Source organism: Pleuronectes platessa, chromosome 24 (genome assembly GCF_947347685.1).
Source record: "Pleuronectes platessa chromosome 24, fPlePla1.1, whole genome shotgun sequence".
Taxonomy (NCBI): Eukaryota; Metazoa; Chordata; class Actinopteri; order Pleuronectiformes; family Pleuronectidae; genus Pleuronectes; species Pleuronectes platessa.
In genome coordinates, this window is record NC_070649.1 from 557,170 (window position 1) to 580,495 (window position 23,326).

At 47.7% G+C, this 23,326-nt stretch overlaps 2 protein-coding genes across 3 annotated transcripts in view; one reads left to right on the forward strand and one right to left on the reverse strand.

Moving 5' to 3' along the window:
- The first annotated feature begins 5,597 nt into the window (after positions 1-5,597).
- Positions 5,598-7,530, forward strand: gbx2 (gastrulation brain homeobox 2). 2 transcript variants are annotated; one of them, XM_053417094.1, is made up of 2 exons: positions 5,598-6,114; positions 7,010-7,530. In XM_053417094.1, the coding sequence occupies exons 1-2, from the start codon at positions 5,598-5,600 to the stop codon at positions 7,528-7,530; spliced, it is 1,038 nt and encodes a 345-aa protein (XP_053273069.1). The 2 variants fall into 2 exon arrangements, with proteins under 2 accessions (XP_053273069.1, XP_053273070.1); XM_053417095.1 differs by having other exon boundaries at positions 5,598-6,099; positions 6,973-7,085.
- A 2,662-nt stretch (positions 7,531-10,192) lies between these two features.
- Positions 10,193-23,326, reverse strand: part of agap1 (ArfGAP with GTPase domain, ankyrin repeat and PH domain 1) — an 87,503-nt gene continuing 74,369 nt past the window's right edge. Inside the window, exons 18-19 of the mRNA XM_053417092.1 lie at positions 13,692-13,947; positions 10,193-13,451 (exon numbers count right to left, since the gene is read on the reverse strand). Of these exons, the coding sequence (XP_053273067.1) occupies positions 13,242-13,451; positions 13,692-13,947 (466 nt within the window). The 3' untranslated portion in view covers positions 10,193-13,241. The remainder of the gene's footprint in view (positions 13,452-13,691; positions 13,948-23,326) is intronic.

Consider the following 23,326-nt stretch of genomic DNA (forward strand, 5'->3'; position numbering starts at 1 on the left):
AGACAGAGACAGAGGACAGAGTCAGAGACAGAGACAGAGGACAGAGTCAGAGTCAGAGGACAGAGACAGAGGACAGAGTCAGAGGACAGAGACAGAGTCAGAGGACAGAGACAGAGACAGAGACAGAGACAGAGACAGAGTCAGAGGACAGAGACAGAGTCAGAGTCAGAGTCAGAGGACAGAGACAGAGGACAGAGACAGAGGACAGAGTCAGAGGACAGAGACAGAGTCAGAGGACAGAGACAGAGTCAGAGACAGAGACAGAGACAGAGTCAGAGGACAGAGACAGAGTCAGAGTCAGAGTCAGAGGACAGAGACAGAGTCAGAGACAGAGACAGAGACAGAGTCAGAGACAGAGACAGAGGACAGAGTCAGAGACAGAGACAGAGGACAGAGACAGAGTCAGAGGACAGAGACAGAGTCAGAGGACAGAGACAGAGTCAGAGACAGAGACAGAGACAGAGTCAGAGACAGAGACAGAGTCAGAGGACAGAGACAGAGTCAGAGTCAGAGGACAGAGACAGAGTCAGAGACAGAGACAGAGTCAGAGACAGAGACAGAGGACAGAGACAGAGACAGAGACAGAGACAGAGTCAGAGTCAGAGTCAGAGGACAGAGACAGAGTCAGAGACAGAGACAGAGTCAGAGACAGAGTCAGAGGACAGAGTCAGAGTCAGAGGACAGAGACAGAGTCAGAGACAGAGTCAGAGTCAGAGTCAGAGGACAGAGACAGAGTCAGAGACAGAGACAGAGATAGAGACAGAGTCAGAGTCAGAGGACAGAGACAGAGTCAGAGACAGAGACAGAGTCAGAGACAGAGACAGAGGACAGAGACAGAGTCAGAGACAGAGACAGAGGACAGAGACAGAGACAGAGGACAGAGACAGAGACAGAGACAGAGGACAGAGTCAGAGTCAGAGGACAGAGACAGAGACAGAGGACAGAGTCAGAGGACAGAGTCAGAGTCAGAGACAGAGGACAGAGTCAGAGGACAGAGTCAGAGGACAGAGACAGAGACAGAGGACAGAGTCAGAGTCAGAGACAGAGACAGAGGACAGAGACAGAGACAGAGGACAGAGACAGAGTCAGAGACAGAGACAGAGGACAGAGTCAGAGTCAGAGGACAGAGACAGAGACAGAGACAGAGGACAGAGGACAGAGGACAGAGTCAGAGACAGAGGACAGAGTCAGAGGACAGAGTCAGAGGACAGAGACAGAGACAGAGTCAGAGGACAGAGTCAGAGGACAGAGACAGAGTCAGAGGACAGAGACACAGTCAGAGGACAGAGACAGAGACAGAGGACAGAGACAGAGTCAGAGGACAGAGACAGAGTCAGAGGACAGAGTCAGAGGACAGAGACAGAGTCAGAGACAGAGACAGAGACAGAGGACAGAGACAGAGTCAGAGGACAGAGACAGAGTCAGAGGACAGAGACACAGTCAGAGGACAGAGACAGAGACAGAGGACAGAGTCAGAGGACAGAGACAGAGTCAGAGGACAGAGTCAGAGGACAGAGACAGAGACAGAGGACAGAGACAGAGTCAGAGGACAGAGACAGAGACAGAGACAGAGACAGAGTCAGAGGACAGAGACAGAGTCAGAGGACAGAGACAGAGTCAGAGGACAGAGACAGAGACAGAGACAGAGTCAGAGGACAGAGACAGAGTTAGAGGACAGAGACAGAGACAGAGTTAGAGGACAGAGACAGAGACAGAGACAGAGTCAGAGGACAGAGACAGAGTTAGAGGACAGAGACAGAGACAGAGTCAGAGGACAGAGACAGAGTCAGAGGACAGAGTCAGAGACAGAGACAGAGGACAGAGACAGAGGACAGAGACAGAGTCAGAGGACAGAGACAGAGACAGAGTCAGAGTCCTTTTTAAAGAGAAGCAGGACTTTGTCTAGTTTCTATTTCCTGTGAATTTCACCGACTAACTCCACAAACACGAGTGGTCCAGTGGATCGTCCACTGGTTCAAACAGAATCTGATTATCGGACTCGATAGGCAGATTGAAGGACTCGTTGGGACGAAGGTTTTCTGCCGGGCGGTCGATCCGCTCGCTGCTCGGCTGCCAGGACGTACTTAAGAAACTCAATCCCATCAGCGGCCTCCCTCACTGGATCAGGGGCCGATCAATCGAGTCCCTTTCAGCTCCGATAATCAAAAATCCAATCGCGGCTCTAAATGTTAATTGATCTGAGCTTCGGGACAAAAGCAGCTCCGTCGTGTTTGGAGCAGGAACCAGTCACATGCTGGTCCTTCAGGGTTAAAACCATAACAAAGGGTTTTCTGATTTTATTCTGAAACATCTGAGCCTCTTTTCTCTGAGGTCATAAATTAATATTTGACTTCACAACGTCTGGAAAAAGTTATGAATAAATCTGAATAGTTTTGTCAAGATTTAAGGTTTAAATCGTCCTCCTCTGATTCGTGTTAATGTGTCTGCAGGGGGCGCTGTGCTACTGACCTTTCACTTCTGCTGACTCAGCAGATTGTCTCTGAGCAGCTGTTCACGCGTCTGACGATGAGTCACCACAGAACCAAGATGGAGGAGAGAATAAAGATGGAGTACAGAAGGTGAGGACCATGTGAAGGTGTCGGAGGCGTGCTGCCCCCGGTGGCGTCTCGGGGTCACAGCAGCTCTGGAGAATCAGGAAGTGGTTCTGAACCATCACATGTTTCTCAGCTTCACGTGTTCCTGGGACTAAACGTGTTCTGACATTTAGAGTCTGATGAAAAGGTGACACGGCCACGCGGCCTCGCTCTGACTGAACGCTGCCGGGCGGCGCCGGGCCCGGGGCGACGTCCCCCCCCGCCCCCCCACCCTCTGCTCCTGCCCCGGCTCCGCGGCAAGCGTCTCGTAAATTGCTTTTCCCGCCACATCCCCCCCACTTTCCATCACATGACGACTAGATCAACACACTCGTGTCATTTCAACTCCGAGGGGGGGGGGGGGGGGGGGGGCTCTTGGTTTGTTTCTGTAAACCAGTCGTTCAGACGCCCATAATGGCGGCGTGTTGTAGAGATGATGATGCAGGTGAGCAGCTTCCATTAGAGGAAGCTTCATTCAGACCAGTGTTACACCCCCCCCCCCCCCCCCCCCCCCCCCAGCTCATAATGGATGGTGGCGGCTCGGCCTGCGTGCAGCAAAGCTTTAATTAAATCATAGTCCAATCATAATCCATGTTGTTAATTAAACTGGATAATTTATAAGTACAAAAGAGCGTATTTATTAGCTGCTCTGCGGTTGTGGCAGAGCAGTAACGTGCACGGGGAGCGTGCACGGACACATACACCCCCCCCCCCCCCCCCCCCCGCCTCACAACCTTTTACTATTGATGCCCCTGCATGATTGATAATGAGACAGAGGCCGCTGCACTATTTGTCTAATGGCCGTGCAATTAAATCCCCTTGTAAATGACCCATGCCTCATTTCATCCTAATCTATGGAATTTTGATTGAATTTGTCAGCGCTAATTGAAAAATACTGCTATTTAATGTCTGCATCGCACTCGCAGATCAGGACGCCATTAATGAGATCGTGTCCCAGTGACCCTGAGGGGGGGGGGGGGGTATCCATGCGTGCCCTTGACTCAGCCCAGGAGGAGAGGGGGGGTGGGTCTACTGGGAGCTCCTGTGGGGTCAGAGGTCACGTCCCTGTCTCCGTCGATGATGTGTTGCGGTGGCGTGGACGAGGCCGCTCTGGATTGATGAGGAAGCCATTAGAGGATTCATTAACGAGCAGCGTGAGGCCGACCTGGAGCAAACACTGTGATTTAAAGCTTCTTCACAGGAGATGAATCGCAGGATAATCACAGACGACTTCAAACCTCATCACGAGTCACCAGAACACGACCGGGCCGCCGCCGCCGCCGCAAATCAACAGCTGCTCGTAAAACCAGTTCTCTACAGCTGCATTCATTACCAGTCCATACAGAGCATCCCAGTTCACCTCCACACAGCAGCCAGTCACAATGTGTCTGTGGGAGAGGACGTGTTGAAAGTACAATATACTGTCAGACTGAAAACTACAGGTACAAATATATATATATATATATATATATATAACCCTAACCCATAACGAGACATAAATCTGACCAGTAACCAGTCAACAGATTAAATAACAGAACCAGTTTGATGATGAAGGTTCCATCAGAACTGATCTGCATCCGTATCCAAAGCAACAGTTTCTAAGTCATTAATTAATCAATAATCAATAATTACTCATAAAGTTATTTCAGAACAAAAGACGAGTTCCAGACTCAGACTCAGAGAAGTTTCCAGGAGGATGAGGCTCAACCTGTTGTTTCAAGGGTTCTGCAGCAGAACCTGGTCGAGGACAATAAACCACAGATCACCAGTTAAACACCAGTTAAACACCAGTTAAAACACCAGTTCAACTCGTAAAGTTAAACCAGCTGTTCATTAAGTAAAGTTGTACGATTTGTTTTTCTCGTGTACAACCAACAGAAGTTTTGATTTAACCTCAGATAATAAAACCTGTTCACAGGGAAGAAGCTGGTGTTAATATCCTGAGAGTAACTAGTTACTGTAACTCTACTCAGCTTCTGTTTGAATTACTTCTTCTTCTCATCTTGTGTGAATGATCATGTGATCCTGTCACAGAATACAAGTTGAACTGATTGATGTAAATCCAGCAGATTCTCAGGTTCAACGAAACTTTCAGAAAACTCATATTTACTTTGAGATTTATTGAAATGATTGATTCTCAAAATGACGTGCTTCACTTCCTGTCAATCATTTATTATCTTGCAGGAAACGATGAAGCTGAAAGTGACGTCAGGTCCAAACAGGTCGAGGCCCCCGAAGAGGAGCAGAGAACAGAGGGACCGCGTTTCATCATGGGCTCAACGCCCGGGGGGGGGGGGGGGGGAGTCCGGTTTGTAGTACTGTAGTGAGAGTATTTTAGTAGTGAGAGTATTTTGCAGTGAGAGTATTTTTGTAGTGAGAGTATTTTGTAGTGAGAGTATTTTAGTAGTGAGAGTATTTGAGTGGGTCAGGGGACTAGAGGCGACCTCTGACGTCATCCCCCGTCCACCAATCGGGGCCGGAGCACGGTGAGGGGGCGGGGCTCTCCTGGAGCAGACGCGCACAGGAGCGTAATTTAAATCCAAACACATCTGGACGCGCGCAGAGCGGACACACACACACTCACACACTCATATACACACACACACGCACACAGGTCGCACACACGGGCTCAGCGGGAGACAGAGGGACAAGTGTCCGCTGCTCAGACACCGGAGTCCGGTCAAGTTGAAGTGGAGCCGCGGGACGCTCGGTTCTCCAGAGCGGTGAGTGCGGTGCGTGCGGTGCGGTGCGTGCTGGTTGTTGGTTAAAGAAGAAGAAGAAGGAGAAGGAGAAACAGAAGAAGAAGAAGGAGAAGGAGAAACAGAAGAAGAAGAAGTTCCCTGAGCCGCGGACCCAATGGAATGTTTCACTTTAACCGGATTATCGCATCTGTGAACTTCCAGACCGAGGCGGCTCCACCGGGTCTCCACCGGGGCTCCTGTCTCTCCGCAGCCGCCCGCAGCGCCTCGTCCCCGGTCTCCTCCGGCTGCAGCGGCCGGTCCTATGAGCGCAGCGTTCAGCTCGTCCTTCATGGTGATGCAGCGGCCACTCGGAAGCACCACCGCCTTCAGCATCGACTCTCTGATCGGGGGGCCCCCGCAGCCCAGCCCGGGACACTTCGTGTACACCGGCTACCCGATGTTCATGCCGTACCGGTCGGTGGTGCTGCAGCCGCCGCCCCCGCCTCCCCCGGCCCTGCAGCAGGCTCTCCCCGCCGGACACCACCCGCAGATCCCCGGGCTGCAGGGCGGCTTCTGCTCCAGCCTGGCGCAGGGCCTGACGCAGGGCATGGCGCTCACCTCCACGCTCATGGCGGCGCTGCCCGGAGGATTCTCCCCGTCCCAGCAGCACCAGGAGGCGGCCCGTAAGTTCGGCTCCCAGGCGCTTCACGCGGTCTTCGACAAGGAGCTGCGGCTGGAGGCGGAGGACGGGAAGGGCTTCCTGCAGAAGGAGTCGCTGCACGGCTTCCACGACGCGGAGCCGGTGCAGACATCCACAGGTAGGCGGCTCCCTGCTCCCCGTCCGCCCGGGGAGAGCACTCCCGGGCCGGCTTCAGTCAGACAGCACGACCGGAGGAAACAATCGGAGACACTTTAATCTAAATCATCACAGATCATAGTTCCGTTAAATCTCGTTTTTAAATAATCTGTTTGTTAATTTAGAAAAGATTCAGGTTTTTATTATTTATAAGAAAATGATTAAATGAAAAATTATTTGACTCGTTGATTTGAACAGAAACTAATTTAAAACTAACTCTCACGTGAAGAAAGATTTAAAAAATGATTCATCTTTTTATTTCTTATTATCGACAAATATTAGACAAACATTAATTATGAGTTGATAATTTCTTCGTTTTTAAATCAACTTCTATCCGTTGTAAACGAGTGAATTTAAATATGTTCTGTTTCATTGAGTTTAAATCTAAAAAACAGATTTGATCTTGAACATAAATAAAATTAATCAAGTATAAATCTGAGTTTCAGTTAAATGATAAAAACTGTATTTATTATAACTATTATATAATTTAAGTTGTTTATTGATCTCGAGCAGGTTGATGATAAATCACGAGGCGCGTGTCCGTGGATGAATTCGTTGTGACAGACGCGGAGTCTCCGTTTCTCACAGAGGCCGCGGCGGAGACGCGCCGTGCGTAATTACGCGTGAAAAATAAAACTCCGTGGAGAGCGCGTGTTCCGCTGTGATCAACACTGATGTGATGATGATGGACACGGACACACACACGCGCCCGCACACGTTCACCTCTGGGTTCATGTTCCACTCAGCACCACTTTATAATAACTCATTCTGTTCCACACACTTTATTCTTTGTGTTTATCCTCTGGTTTAACTCACACAGTTGTTAATGTTGTGTTGTTCATGTGTGTGTCTGTCCTAACTGGTGAACTGTGTCCCAGGCAGAGGACTCAGCAAAGACGACTCGAAGGACGAGGACAGCGGGCGGAAGGACGAGAGCTTCTCCATGGACAGTGACTTGGACTACAGCTCCGACGACAACGTCCCCTCGCTGTCCCACAAGGAGGACGGGGACGGGGCCGGGGGACTCGAGGACAACCCGCACCTGCACGGCTCCGGCGGCTCCGGGGCGGGCGGCGGCAGCGGGGGGAAGAACCGGCGGCGGCGGACCGCGTTCACCAGCGAGCAGCTGCTGGAGCTGGAGAAGGAGTTCCACTGCAAGAAGTACCTGTCGCTCACCGAGCGCTCGCAGATCGCGCACGCGCTCAAGCTGAGCGAGGTGCAGGTGAAGATCTGGTTCCAGAACCGACGCGCCAAGTGGAAACGGGTCAAGGCCGGAAACGTGAACAACAAGTCCGGGGAGCCGTCCCGGAACCCGAAGATCGTGGTGCCGATCCCCGTGCACGTGAGCCGCTTCGCCATCAGGAGTCAGCACCAGCAGATGGAGCAGAACCGACCGTAGAAGAAGAAGAGCCCGTCCCGTGCTGATGCTCTTAATAATCACCAGTGAAACCAGTTCCTCTCATGTGGGCCCGCTGGATTCGAACTGTGTTCACAGGATTCAACCACGTGACCCTTTCCCAGATTAGAGATCAAATCTGTAAACTGGTCAAACAAAGAGCTTCGATCACATATTTAATAGAACTCCTGTAATTACAGCCCACCCCCCCCCCCCCCCAGGACCGTGGCTTCAATTAGAGACATGACGTTTTGTGACAGATCACATTAACGAAGCTTTAATTACATTTCTGACTCTGACGATTTAATTATGGCTCAAATGTCACTGAGACATTTTTAAATTCAACCTTTTCCTGCCGCGGTTTGGTTTTCACAGATGAACACGGTATTAAAAGATCCAGCGGGAATCGAACGTTTCTCTGTTCAACACCAGTTCGCGCCGTTTCCTCCACTTCGGAGTGGTTAACCCTAACCCAGAAAATAACAAATATTAAAAGCGTCAGCACGAGACAGAGACTCTTGACCCGGAAGTGCGTGTTCAGAAAAATAAGTGTCATCGTGAAAAACTGTGCGTGAAGACTCAGCGCAGAGGATGAAGAGGATGAAGAGGAGGATGGAGAAGAGACAGCACCCCCCCCCCCCCCCATGTAAATACGCGCGGGACCAAACTGAGCACATGACGTCATTTGAGACGTTGTGGATCTGGATCCGTTTTCTCGAAGCTCGAGTCTGAAGATTTGAAACTTTCCTCAAACGGCTTCATTTTCATTTTGATTCTTTTTCTCCGGACAGAGTGACGCTGCTAATTTATTTATATGAAACTGTGTTGAAGTCATGAAACTAACTTTCCTGAAGATGAAGTTGTGAATTAAAGCCTGAGCAGATGTGACCAGCTGCGTGTCCACTTTGTTCTCCTTCAGAATAAACACAACTTCACAAACCATCTGCTCACCCGCTGCTTTAGAACCAGTCAGGGTTTTATTTTGAAGGCCCGACTCTCTGAAAGGCCACAAACCTTCACATGCGAATTCATATGAAAACTTTCAAATGTGATAGAAACTATTTGTTTTAGTTAAATGTATTTAATTTACATAAATAACCGGAAGAAGATATTTGTTCAGGCTAAATCAGTTTATTTTACTTTGAGGTTTTGGTTTTAATTCTATTGAAACCAAGTGAATTAACTGTTAATTGAATTCATCTTATATTTATTATTACAGAGAAAATAAGGATCAGACGCAGCGAATAAAAGGTTTAAAATCAAAGTGAAATAAATGTTTAAATACGTGGAGGCTGCGGCTCAGTGACACGTGACGAACCAGGAGGACACACACACACGTCTCAGCAGCAGCACTCATTATTCTCATTATTTATTATTCTCATTAATTTCATTTGTATTTTTCACAAGAAGAAAAAGTGAAAAATCCAAACAGAAGTTACCTTTCAGCTGCAGCCTGTGACGTCACGCCATCCGCGACAACTGTGGTCCATTCGGAGCTGACGGACACACACAGACACACAAATGTAAAAACACACGCGTGAGAAACAAACGTTAAACACACAAACACTCACTCAGCTCCTTCGGTTCCTTAAAATCCTCCGAACAAAATAAAAACAGCTTTTTTAGACAGAATTAAAAAAGGCACAACGTGCACGCGCGCCACGTCGTGGAATTGTCTGTTAAACGTGTTTTTACATTAAAAAGAAAGAAAGCTCGTCCGCGACAGAATGACGCAACAAACCTGAGTGATGACGCTGCCCGCGTTCGGATACTGACCGGAAATGACACTAAATAATGACTAATTATAATAATAATCACCATTGTAAAGTTAAGTTTGTATTAGATTAAAAAAAACTATTTCACTAATTGTAATGATAGATGAACATGTGCTGCATTGTGGGAAATCTAGGAAACTGCATTATTAGATCTCACAATTTGATTTTGACAATTTAAAAAACCAAGTCAAACAAAATGTGAAGTAGTAAAACATGAACAGCTGTGATCTCTGAGGCTTGTGATTTATAAATATATATATAAAGTGTTGGTGTCGTCACATCGGTGAACAGAAGTGTGAGTGTGAGGTTCAGAGGAATCAGACGCTGACTTACACTTCATCCTGTGACACGTTAGAATCAGTGTGATCTGATAAATGAGACCATGGGATCAGCTGAGGTCCTCCTCCTCCTCCTCCTCCTCCAACAGAAATCATGAATCAAGTAAACCTCAGTGTCTTCTTCTTCTTCCTCCTCTTCTGCTTCTGTGGTGTCAGACATGTCAACAAGGAGGAAACACAGTTCTGCAGGTTCTTTAAATCGGACCGTGACGTCCTGGAGGTCAAATCATCTCATCATCTCATCATCCTCACAAATAACTGCAGAAATTCACAAACGTGTCAGAATCATTTCTCTCAATCAAACAGTTCAACTCACCTGAGGAGACAATTCTACTTTTGTTCAATAAATCAAAAATTAAGATTTTAATTTAATTTAGATTATTTTTATCAAATCATAGAAACAAAAAACCCTGCAAGAGTAAAAAATTACAACTACACAAAAATAGGCACAGAATCATTGTATTACTGTATCATGTTATAAAGTCACTTTCTTCTTTCAGCTGCTGAACCAAACAGAAAAACGTGAAATGAAGACAAACGTTCAGAAGAGAGAAAATCTTACGAAGCATTATTCTCGTCTTTATTGAAAAGAGACACATTACAGTAGAAGACTCTGTATTAGGTAAAGTTTTTCAACAACGGTACTGTACAGCCAACAAAAGTCAATAACAATAATAATAATTAGAATAACAATAGTGTGTCTGGATGATAAAGGATTCTAGTAAAACATGGATGGACTCGAAGGGTCAGAGAGAAAAGTACAAAAACATAGGTTAGAGTGGGCGGAGTCTTCCTGGCTAGGTGCGTTTATAAATAATGTGGGGGGGGGCAGCCCGGGAGTGGGGGGGCTCAAGGTAAAGCACACATGAGGTAACACAACCAGACAAACCAGATGGTGACCGCACAGTTGTGTTTTCTTGGTTTGTAGTTTGAAGTTTACGCACAAGTGACGAGCAGCGTCTTCCGAAAGCGACGGATCTATTTACACGCAGCTTCAGTCGCTCTATCTAGAGCTTCATCCTAGCAGAGCTAACAGCTAGAAAACACACTGCAACACGCTAATGACCATTAGCTTAGTTTAGCTAACACACGCTAGCTGCACCTGGAGCTTCACAGGAGGTTTTTAGTCTCAAAACATTTTTCAACTTTTCACGTTTGGTTTTAGTTTGAGGAAAACAAGTGCACTAACACGCAGCTTGTTGCTAAGCTAACGGGCGCTAGCTGGCGATTGGCTGTTTCAAGCCTTACACGTTTTCAACTTTTGATGTTTATGTCAAGTTTAAGAAAAACAAACACAGAATGTTCAAGTTCAGAACGTAAAAATAAAAAAATCCGTTATGAAGAAATCGTCAGAAGCTGCTGCCACTTAATAAACGTGAAAATCAAAAAACAGGAAACTGTAGTGGACAGAGTTCGGGTTGAAGACGGACTGAATCAGAGTTAGTGCATTTCTGTCATAAATAAACGGAGGTCTTTGCCTTCGTCCTTCTTGAAGACGGACGAGGGACATGTTGGACACAAAAACACAAAATAAAACAAAGTTCAGCCCCTTAGTGAATAAGACGCCATCTTTGAGATGACCTGTGGGAAAGGGGGCGTGGCACGTACGAGACGAAGCTGGGACATAAAATAAAAAAGGCTTTAAGAGGAAAATGCTAGTGTTTACGTTGACGACTGACTGTTCACGCAGTGTATTCAATGTAAATATTGCAGCGAGGTCAGTGTTGACGTTACAACGATGTGAATTTTGAATATTGCTTGGATACAAAGTCGGGTTGAGCCGCTGCTTCACGATAACGTTCGGGATGAAACAGCAGCTGAGTTTAAAGATTGAAAAGGTCACATGACCTTGAGGAGCTTCTCTCCTGATCGTTAGCGTTCAGTCGACACGTTTTACATCCAGCTACGAAAAAAAACTAAACAGTCACTTCTACATCCATGTTTTTTTTTTTTTCTTCTTTACAATTTTGTCTAAATGTGAAAACACCTGAAATTAACTTTCAACATTCACGATTCATTTGAGGTCTTTAAACCGGTGGCTCCTCCCCTTTTGGCACCTGGATACGGAAACGTTTAGCGTCCTGACTTTAACTTGTCGCATTTGTGTTCTGGACTTTGAGTCGTTTTATTTTGTAGTGTTTTTATTATTTGAACTTTCCTGAGCTTTTAAGTGACGTTCGTAAAGGAGATGGTTTTATTTCAGGTTGAGCTTGCGGCCCACTAGGGGGCGGTGTTCTCTGAAGTGAAGGGACCACAGGTTGAGACGCTGGTTTCCTGCTCTGAACACGCGACATTCAGTCCATGTTCCTTTTCTAACCCGACATGGCGGCACACGCTTAGTACACGTGTTCTCTACATACATGACGAAACACAGGAGGTGACGAAGAAAAGAGAGGAAGAGGAAACTATTTACAAGAAAGAAGAATAAGGAGCCCTTCTTAGTGATTCGCTGAGCAGATCAGGCGTCTGATTGGACGACACAGACTGAGAGGGAAGCCGCTGTGATGTCAACAGTTACAACAGATAAATATTTATACACGGAAACATCATGACGTCCATGTTTCATCGTCGGATCAAGAAATAAAACACCTGAAGAAGAAGAAGCCGATCGTTTCCCTTTTTGCTTCGTAGCTGCTTCCTCGACTTTCACACTTTTTAAAACTTCAGGGAATCGAACCTTTGACCTGCACGTGAATCCGGTTTAAAACAAACAAAAAGATTCTTCATCTTTTCATCGAGTCCTTCAAAAGAAAACTAAATTGCAGATATTTTGAAGACAGATTTAAATAAAACGTGAATTAGATGGATCTCCTTTTGAGGAATTGTTAATTTCAGAAAGTAAAAAAACTGTCTTCATCGAATCTTCTGCAAATCAAGTGAGATGAGTCGAGTTTCTCCGGATGTGACATTCATGTGAGAATTAGTCTCAAAGTTTCATTAAGTTCTGAACTGAAAGACGTGAACGTGGGGGGGGGGGGGGGGAAATATTCACAACCAGGGAAACGTCTTGGATCTAGAAAACATGCGATCTATCACTTTTCTGTTTAACGCTAACAACTGATCCGATATCTGTGATTTTTCTTTAAAACTTTTACATCTAGATATTTTTCACATGAAATAAAAAACACAAAGCGGCAGGAGGAGGCGGAGTCTGGGGGGGGGGGGGTCCTCCCACGGTTCATTGATATCGTCTTCATGTCATTGACGATATGTTTAGGCAAGAAAGAGGGCGTGGATTCTGATTGGCTGTTGAGCCGGACAAGTCTTTCGAGGATTCTTGATTGACAGGAACTGGCCGTGTAGTGTGATGAGGTATGATGTCCATAGAGCGTCAGACTGCGCCCTGATTGGACGCCATATGTCATGTGATTATTTCCCGAGGAGCTCCGATCAACCAATGACGAGCCACCCGTAGACCACATTTCCCAGCATGCTTTGGGTTTCTTCTCCCAAACATGGCGTCACCTTTACATCAGTCTGGACGAGCCGTCAGGTGGTCGTCAGGTGAGGTGGGCGGGGCTCCAGAGTCACAACAGGTAGTGGTTCCCAAAATGAACGATGAGGATTCTCCCAGATGTGTGTGTGTGTGTGTGTTTGCAGGTCAGATGAGGGCGGTGCTGCCGCTGCTGCTGCAGCTGTTGTTGCGGTTGGTGTTGCGGCGGGACAGGTTGGGCGTGGCCATGAGCGGGAAGCGCTCGTCAGGACATCCGTACTGAGCCAGCGTGTCCACCACCTCCTGACTGTTGGCCTGCCGGGCGTACGCCATCGCACTGTTCCCGTGGGCGTCCCTCGCCATCAGGTCCACGCCGTACTGGAGCGACAGGGAGAGAGAGGGCGTCAGCTTCAGTACTGTAATCTATTACTGAGTACACATTACTTTAAACACAGCACCAACCAACTCTCAGTGGACGATGCCCAGCTGTCAAAGTAACAGAGTATTCTTCTGGGATTAGTTACTGAACACTACATTACTAAGTGTAATCTGTTACTGCTTCCTTTGAATCAAACTTCCTGCTCAGATGTTTCACAATAAAAGCCCAGCGTCTCTTACCCAGATGAGCAGCTGCGTGAGGACCACGTTGCCCTTGCGTCCCGACAGGTGCAGGGCGCTGCGCCCGTCCCCCTCGCCACACGTCTCGTTCACCTGCTGCCGGGAGCCGTGGGCGAGCAGCAGCACCACGGAGCGCAGGTCCTCCTCGGCCGTGGCCCTCAGCAGCTGCTGGCCCAGGGTCAGCTCGGTGCCCGGCAGCGACGCCAGGAACAGCCGCTGCTCGTACTTCGCCCGGATCCAGCGCTCCCGCTCCTCCCTGACCACACAGGAAGAGAGTTCACTGACAGGAAGTGGACTGCTTCAAAATAAAACCAGCTCGCGTCAAGAGATCATCTGACCTGAGGACACGCAGCTGGTCAACCATCACTTCAGATCAGTATTTAGTTGATATTGATTCTAAAGAAGTGAAAAGTTTAATTTAAGCCCCGGTTCTGTTCTCAGGCTTTTTGAATTCAAGCTTTTGATTATTTGGATTCTCTGTGAGTCGGTGACGTCCAACATGGCGTCAGGTGAACTGGTCCACGGAGCACAGAACCCATCACCTTCTGTTAGCTCCACGTGTAGAGAGAGATAAAGAGCACCCCCCCCCGTCGGTGCAGAATGAGACACAGTGTGACAGAGAGGGACGGACGGGGGGACGTGGACACATTGTTCACAGATCGAGTGTCATGAACTGCTGATGTGTCTAATCCACAGATTTGATCACTCTAATCTCAGCTCAGCCCCCCCCACATGTAAACAGCAGCTCATTCAGAGAGCAGGGATTAGAGAAGGAGAGGGGGGGGGGGGAAGGACCCAGGGGAGAGATATTGAGCTGTCCCCCCCCCACAACAAAACAACCACAGCTCCTCTGGGACACACACATACACGCAGGCACGCACGCACACACACACACACACACACACACACACACACACACACACACACACACACACACTTCTTCGGTTTCAACCCGTTAACGTCACATTTTAATCTTCAGCTTCAGACACAAACTGTGGGAAAAGACCACGACACACAGACAACCTGCAGAATCTCATTAACTCTCTTCCTGGAGACCTGTGTGTGTCTGTCTGTGTGTGTGTGTGTGTTTTGGGGAGGGGGGTGGTGGGCAGTGGCTAGCATCACGGAATGTCCCGGGGGCTTCTCCTTCCTGCCCCGACCCAGAGAGAGAGCAGGGAGGCTGGGCACCAGACTACGGCCGACAGCCCCCGGACAAAGCCTGGAGGTGTCGCTCAGTGTGTGTCTGTGGGTGTGTGTGTGTGTGTGTGGTTGTGTGTGTGCGCTCAGCGGGGCTCTGCTCTTCTGTCCTCCGGAGGACGGAGAGGAAATGTGAGGCCACTGGACCCAGGACACACATTCCTTCTCTCACCACTGGAGTTGCTAAGAGGCTGAGTCGTGTGTGTGTTTGTTGTCCATGTGTTTCTGGTTGTGTCTGTGTGTACATCTAGTGTGTGTGTGTGTGTTGCAGTAAACAGTGACTCTCTGTCATCATGAACTAACGAGTCCTGATATCACAGCTCTGGACACTGGAGAGGCTAATTGCACTAATTAACGACACTGTGTGTGTGTGTGAGTGTGTGTCTGTGAGGCAGTATGTGTTAACATGTGTCTACTGAATGCACACACTCATATTTAGTGTGTGTGTCGCTTTTCACATCCCATTAGACCAAGTGCTGCGCTTTAGCACTGAGGCATGCTGGGTAGATAATTAAACATGAGTCCTGGTGAGATAGAAACACACAAACAGACACACACACACACACACACACACTGAGCCCAGAGGGTTGTAATGTGTCACCTAAATTAGAAGAAACAATTTACAACAACCAGAGGAACAATGAGTTTACTGATTCTAAACTAACCTGAGTTCATATTTACTGATTCTATGACTTCTAGAGTTTTGAATTTGACTCTTTACAGATTCTTCTGATTCTTTTGATTCTTCTGATTCTAATCATCACATTTGATTTCTCTGATGTGTTGATTGACAGCTCCATCAGCTGCTGTTTGCGTCCCTGTTGGAAACGTTGGGGCGTAATGTGATTTTGTTTGGGGTCACTCAGGGACCCACACTGGGCCCACTGTGCTTCTCTGATTTCCTGCCTGTTGTTTGGCCTCATTGTGAGAGTGTGTGTGAGTGTGTGTGTGTTTGTGTGTGTGGACGTTCCCCCTCAGCGGCTCCTTTGTGTGCGCATGTTTACACACACACACCGAGTTTCCTGTCCGTCCAAAGGCTGAGGGTGTGTGTCCGAACCGACTGACTGACCTCTGCTGGACGTCCCGCCAGCTGCTCCCCTCTGATCACTGTGTGTGTGTGTCTGTGTGTGTGTGTGTGAGAGTGTGTGTGTCAGGTCATCCACTACCACAGAGTGTGGACATGGAGCTGAACACAACACTGATCATCACACCAGGCTCATTAGCATAACGACCTGAACACGCTCGTTTCACTTTTACATTTTCAAACTGCTTTTTAATGAACTTCAGGAAGTAGAAATAAACACGTGAACATTTAACTGATTCTTTAGAGGAAGTTTCAGAATTTTACCTGGATCCTTCAAAATAAAATCATTGAGTGTTGTTGAGAATAATTCAGACTAAAAAGAGGATTTTCTGTCTGAGCCTCGAGCGGAGATGTATGAGCCAACACACGGCTGTAGAAGTCATTAATTACAGCCTGTGTGTGTGTGTGTGTGTGTGTGTGTGTGTGTGTGTGTGTGTGTGTGTGTGTGTGTGTGCGCGAGAGAGAGGGAGGTAATGAGCGGTAGGAAACAGGGTTAAGAGTGACATGGTGTCAGTGGCTCCTCTTCTGGCCTAATTAGCCCTCTAATTAATAGATTAATAGATAGATAGAGCGAGGATAAGAGCAGCAGCAGCTAACTGCCCGAGCTGGTGATGAATCACCGTCACACGCTCCCTCTCACAAGCGGAGGAGGGAAGTCCACGCTGAATTCACCCAGAATCACTCCTGCTCTTATTTTACAGTCCCAGAGACAAAAGGGAAGAAGAGGAGAAGAGGCTGAAATCAATTAGCTGTGTGAGTGGGTCGTTAGCTGCCCTCGGATGAGCACAGATAATTACAGGGAGGGTGAGGAGGGCTGGGTGAGGAAGAGGAAGAGATGGAGACGGAGGGGTTAAATGAAAGAAGGAGGGAGAGACAATGCAAATGAGTGGAGGAGGAAGAGTGAGAGAAAAGGTGGAGGAGGAATGGACCAAACCTCTGGACTGAGACGCAACGCAACGCCGCACAGATACAAAGACGGAGGTTCAGAGAGAGAGATGGAGGAGGAGGAGGAGGAGGTGAAGAAAGAGGGACGACTCCTCCTCTAATCTAAAACCTTTAAAGCATCTTTACCACCCAGGTCAGATCCAGATAAACTGATTCTGAACGGCTGGAGCGTCTCCGGGGACAGACGTTAGATCTGTGTCCACACGTGAACTCTGTGAGACAGAGTGTGGACATGTTGTGTAGTTTGTGTTTCTAGAGTTTCAGTTCACAACAGGAACAGGAAGAGATCTAGAAGTTCTGGAAGTGAAGTCGGGAAATCAGAACTGAACAAATAGATTTACAGGAAGTGGTCTGAGCCTCATTCCACTGGAACTTGTTTGTTTTATTTGATTCATATTTAAATATTAGATGTCTCAACCCAGTGGATCCTGAACCTTTAAACCTGGTTCCTCATCCTGACACAGATCCACCTCCTGGATTCCTCTAAAGGTTCCTGGTCCCGGAGGATATCCCCTGAGCTCCATCCTGACTCAGAGGCTTCAGATCAGCCCCAGTGAGACGGGGGACGTATAACATCAGAAGCCTGCCCCCCCCCCCCCTCGTATCTGAGCCTCTGGTTGGACACGTCCTCTGTCTCAGTCATCGCACTGAAACGTCTCCGAGGCCCCGACAGCTCCGACCTCGTGGCCCCAGGAGACGTTGACATTTCTACTAAATGAGCTGGACGTAGATGAGTGGACCTGTCTGACTCCGGGGGGGGGGGGGGGAGAGCTGGGTTAATGTAAAAGCTCAGGGACGGAGACAGAGTCACAAAATGCAGTGGACAAATTAATTAGGAGTTGAAAGGTAGAAATGGGAGATTTTCAAATCAGAGGAAAGAGTCAGTGAGTCCCACCGAGGTCCATGAAGACGTGAGGTCATTTCCTGTTTGGTCTGAACCACCTGACACGTTCCTGCTTGAGGAACCAGACACAGATGTGGAGTGTTCATTCAGGAAGCCTTGTTCCTGATGGCTGATCTGAGAACGTGTCTTACGCTCGTGTTCCTGTCGTGTGTCTCGTCTGCGCAGCTCAGGAATCAGATCCAGGATCAGGAATCAGACCCAGGATCAGGAATCAGATCCAGGATCAGGATTCCTCTGGACAAGCAGCCGCTGTGTGAGTGTTCACCAGCCGGCCGCCGCTCGCCCTGAACCCATTCCATCCAAACACATTACACCGCTCTGCGTCCACTTCCTCTCTCTCTTTACTCTACGAGCAATTTGCCGACTGAGCCAATTAGCCAAAGGGTGAGGGGGGGTGGGGGGGGGCCGGCAGATTCATTCCTGCTCCAGGAGCCGCTGGCCGCCGGCGAGCAGGACGGAGTCACGCATGTGGAGAGCGTTATTTATTTCTTCATTATTAAAATAAGGGGGGTGGGGGGGTGGGGGGGGGGGTTAATCTGATGACTCAGGCATAAAGAATGTGCATTTAGTTTGTGCTTTTAGTTCACATTAGCATAACCTCGCCGCGATGACAGAGAATGAATGGCCCTGTGATTGGCTCGTGTCAGCCGGCTTAATGTCAATAGTAAATTGGAGGGCTTGTTAGGCGAGCGGGGGGGGGGGGGGGGGGGCAGCGGCGAGCAGTCATGTACAAAATAATGTCTATTAGGACTAATTTAATCAAGGCCTCCCTTTTACAGATGAATTAGAATGTAGGGGCCAATTATTTTTAACGTTTGCACTGGCACTGCCTGTCAGGAGGAGAGTGTGTGTGTCACTGTGTGTGTGTCCCTGTGTGTGTGTCACTGTGTGTGTGTCCCTGTGTGTGTGTCACTGTGTGTGTTGGTGAAACGCAGCCCGTGGGGCCGACTCGTATCAGCAGGGGCTGCAGATAATGGCGAGGAGATGATGGCAGGCGGTATCAGCTAGTTAACTGATGCAGATGAAACAGAGCTCGGCTCAGACTGAACACACACGGACACACACAGACACACACACACACACACACTGTGCAGGAGTCTGATATCGTAGGAAATTCGTTATTTATAAAAACATGATTCTATTTATCTTAAAAACGTTCTTTTCATAAAAAGACGTCATCTCATCTCAGACATTTAACCTGATTATTCAATTTTCTATATATTATAAAGATTATAATATAAATATAATATTGAATAATTTCAATATTATATTTATACTATATTTCTTTCTGTGTCTCCATCACACTTTGAAGATGATTTAATATCCGAGTTTTGAACACATGATGCATTTAAAACCTTTATCAATATTTTTCAACCTTTACTTATTAATCTTTACTCTTTAAAATATGACCCGACAGACAGGAAACATTTCTGTGACTGAATCTAATGGTCAATGATCCACCGTTTGGAAACAAATCAACAGGTTAACAAAGAGAAAACTAATAAATAAATCATAAATAAATTGAAACAAACTGATCAGTGAACAATTTAAATCTCCAGTGAAACCGATGTTTGAGAATTTAACTAAAATCTGGAGCAGAGATTTAGATTCATGACGAAAAAATAAACCGAGAGAAAACAAACACACGTCTGCGACCACGACACACAGACGCACACACACACACACACACACACACAGACACAGAGTTTAATAACGATGAGCGAGTCTTTAAATCGTCCGGTGTCAGGTCCGTTAACGATGGCTCCTCCTCTGATGTGACACGTGTCCGTCACATCGCACCAGTCCAATCTGTGTTAGCATCACACACTGTGTGTGTGTGTGTGTGTGATCAGTTTTTATGGGGTACGAGGCAGGGCTGCCCCCCTCCTCCCCCACCATTCCCTCTGACCCTGGGGGGCAATTACCTTGTGATGTGGGCCTCCTGCCCCCCTTGCCCCCCTTGTCCCAGCTGCTCCCCTGAGCCCGTCCCCTGCACCTGCACCCCGGCCCAGATTAAAAGCCCCGGTCTAATTTTAAATCTGTTAGCGCTGCCTTTTCTTGGGGGAACAAGACTAATCTGTTCCCATAAAGGGCCGTTACCCCGTCCCTCTGCCGGCCCGGCTCCACCGACCTGCTGCTGAGTTATTACCGGCCGAGCATTCGTCATGTGGGGCCCGGTGTTAAGTGCGTGAGGCTGAGACTCAGCCCGCTCATCCTTTAGCTCCTGCTCATTTCTCTGCTGTCTAATTAAGGTGTGACGTCTCAGTACCGACAAATCTCCACCTCCTCCTATTGTTCACGCTGCACCACCATCACCACCACCACCACCACCACCACCACCACGCCATCCGGCTCCACGCCTCCACCAGACACCTCTTCTCCTGACGGGCTCCACAGACACGTCTGGGTCATTCCACATTCAGGACCAGTTCAAGTCAATAATAAAACTGTGAGATAAATAATCTGAAGACGTCTGAAGCTGAACGTTGATTCAATATTTGAACAGACGTTGAGAATCCTCTGTGACTCTGAGGAACGTCCACGACTTCCCCACAAACTGGTCCCAGTAGAAAGAACCACAGCAGAACCACAGACCACAGGAAGTCAGAGTGAGAGAACACACACAGGCCAAGATGCTGACCCTCTGCGACAGACTGCCAAAGGTCAGTGTTAGGCGGGGGGGGGGGGGGGGGGGCACATGGCCGCCTCCACCTCCCCAGTGCGGTGGCCAGCAGCCGGATTAGCAGCTCTGTCACTTCCTGTTCCCGCCTGGTGCCTGATCAGCCCTGGGTGCTGGTGTTACTCTGCCACTCGACAGATAATTAAAACAATGAGCTGTGGGAGGACGGTGCCGGGGGGGGGGGGGGGGGGCTGCGTGGTGGGCAGCGTGCCCTAACTTAGCAGCCCCTCCAGCAGGGGCCTCAGCTGGGGCGGCACCGGGCGGCGAGCCAGCTGAGGTGATGACGGCTGACCGCGGGCCACCAGGGTTAATGGGAGCGTTTAGAGGACGGCCAGTCTTTTGGTGGTGGGTACCAACCGGGTCCCTGTGGCAGCGAGGAGCTGGCACGCCTGGTGTTGGTCCACACTGTGCCCCCCCCCCCCCCCAGCTGCAGGGCGCCATGTTGTCCCCTGTCCTCTGAGGGACGTCACCAAGTGTCTGTCCTCCTCGTGAAGCATTGTGCTGCTGAGCAGGAGACGTAACACACTGTGTTTTCAGTGATGAGCCCCCCCCCCCCCCACGTCTCTGACATTAATGAGACCTGGAGCGCCCGGCGCTCGGCGAGGGGGACGAGCGGGGGAATCAAACCACAGCAGAAGATAAAGAGATGATGACAACAGTGGGAGCCGGCCCAATCACATAACTCCTCCCTCCCATCCAGCAGGAGGTGCAGCAGAGAGACGGCCAAAGAAATGCACCTCCCTCTCTACACCTCCTTTTCTTTATCCCTCGTTCTTTACCTCTTCCTTCATATCTCTCTTTCCACTACGTTTCGCTTCTAGTTTCCTTCCTTCTCTCCCCCCCCCCCCCACCTCTGAACAGGACCTAATTGGGAGGAGAGTGGGGGCCAGACCTTGACAGACAGGAGGTCAGTGTAATTGCTGCTGGCCATATTTAACATTAAGATAATCAGGCCATTAATTACCCTTTGGATCATTAAATCAGCCACTTGCAAAATGAAATTTCGGCCTCTATTACTCACTTGAGAGACCACGAGGGGGAGGGCATTTTTTCATCCATCAGCCCCCCCCCCCTCTCCTGCAGCCTGGGTGAAGCCCCCCCCCCTTCTTTTCCCACACCTCTACGTCTCTGCAGGTTTCTGTGAATGTGACTTCCTGGTTAATATTGTAAATTATGATTTTAAACACAAACTTGTGATCTGTAAGGTCCAGATATTAAAGTGATGATGCTGATTTTATCTTTATTTAAAAGACGGAGAAACTGGTTTTTAATGTGAAGCTGCTCGGTTTGAAGAAGTGTTTTTCTGTTGTTGTGTACGAGGAGTTGTGTGTTTTGGAATGTGTGTAAACTTGTCGTCGTCTCTCAGGCTGATGTGTAATTTAAGAGGAACCTCATTATTTCATAGAGCATCACTGACACTTCATAAAGCTGCAATAAACCTGACGCCTTCCTCCCACTGACACACAACACACAACACACACACACACACACACGGCTCAAGGAAAATCATATTCACGTAAATTCTGTTTCCTTTTCTTAACCAGATAAAGACTAAAATATTGTTTTCAAGACTGACTACAGTAAATAGAGAAAACTCACATTTAACTGTTACTCAGTTAATTACACATAATACAGCAGGAATCTAAAAATGATAACGAATGTGTCTGTAGTTTTGTTTTAGAAAGAAAAACCTCCTCACTGTCATTCACAAAGAAGATGAGATAATTTCTACCTTCAGCTCAAAATGAATTATGATGTTAGTGATATTTCTTTAACCAAAGATCAGGTGAAACTGAACTTTATCTTTAATCCATGTTGGATTCCAACATCATTAATCAGATGAATACTAACCATAAATAAAACTGTTATTTATCTGTGAGTTTGAAAAAAGAGTGGATGGACGGAGGAGTGGACAAAGAGAAGGAGACGGAGAGCGAGGGACGATGGGAGGACGAGAGAAAGGAGGGATTTATGGAGGGGACACGCCAAGCGGCGAGCTACTTAAGGGATGGACTGATGAATACTGTGGACAGGACGGAGAGCGGGGGAGAGAGATGGAGAGAGATGGAGGAGCAGTGGAGCGTCGCGGGTTAATTGAGATAATATTGACCTCCTTCTCTAATCTCCTCAGGGGGAAACAGGCTTCACATTCATAAATAAATAGGAACATGAGCAACAATAAAAGCATTAGTGCTGTGACGGAGGGGGCTAATGGCACGTCAATACTCTGTGTGTCCACATATTACATCCTCATACATTTACAATCTGACCACAGTTTATTTGACCGGAACCGTCGAAACAGCAACTTTAAGTGATTTTATTTTAATTTCAAACGTTTGATTTCCGTTGCTTCATAAATGAAGGTTCTTCATCGAAGCTGCTGCTGATCAGATGAGAGACGCCTGGATGAGCCGCTCGGCTTCAGTGAAGAAACGTTCACTGTTCAAATACTGTTTAAATACCTGGAAGTGAAGGAAATATGACACTGACATTTTCTATTTGTTTTTCTATCAGATAAATGTTTCCCTTTAATCCAACAAATAACAAACTGGTTAAATTCACAAACCATATGCAACAAAAATCCTTTGTTGGCAAATTCTGCTTCCGATTAGCAATTCAAATAAAAACCAAACAACGAAATGAGATTTAGTTTTGACTTGTTCATATTTTAATTTATTTAATTGTTTGTTAAATAAAATGTCATCATCTTTTTTTTCCTTTAAAACATCAACAATACATCTTCTAAGGGGATCAATAAAAAATGAATATAACTTAATGATCCTCGGGTGTAAAGTCAAATCCAGGTGATAATTATTTTCTTCTAT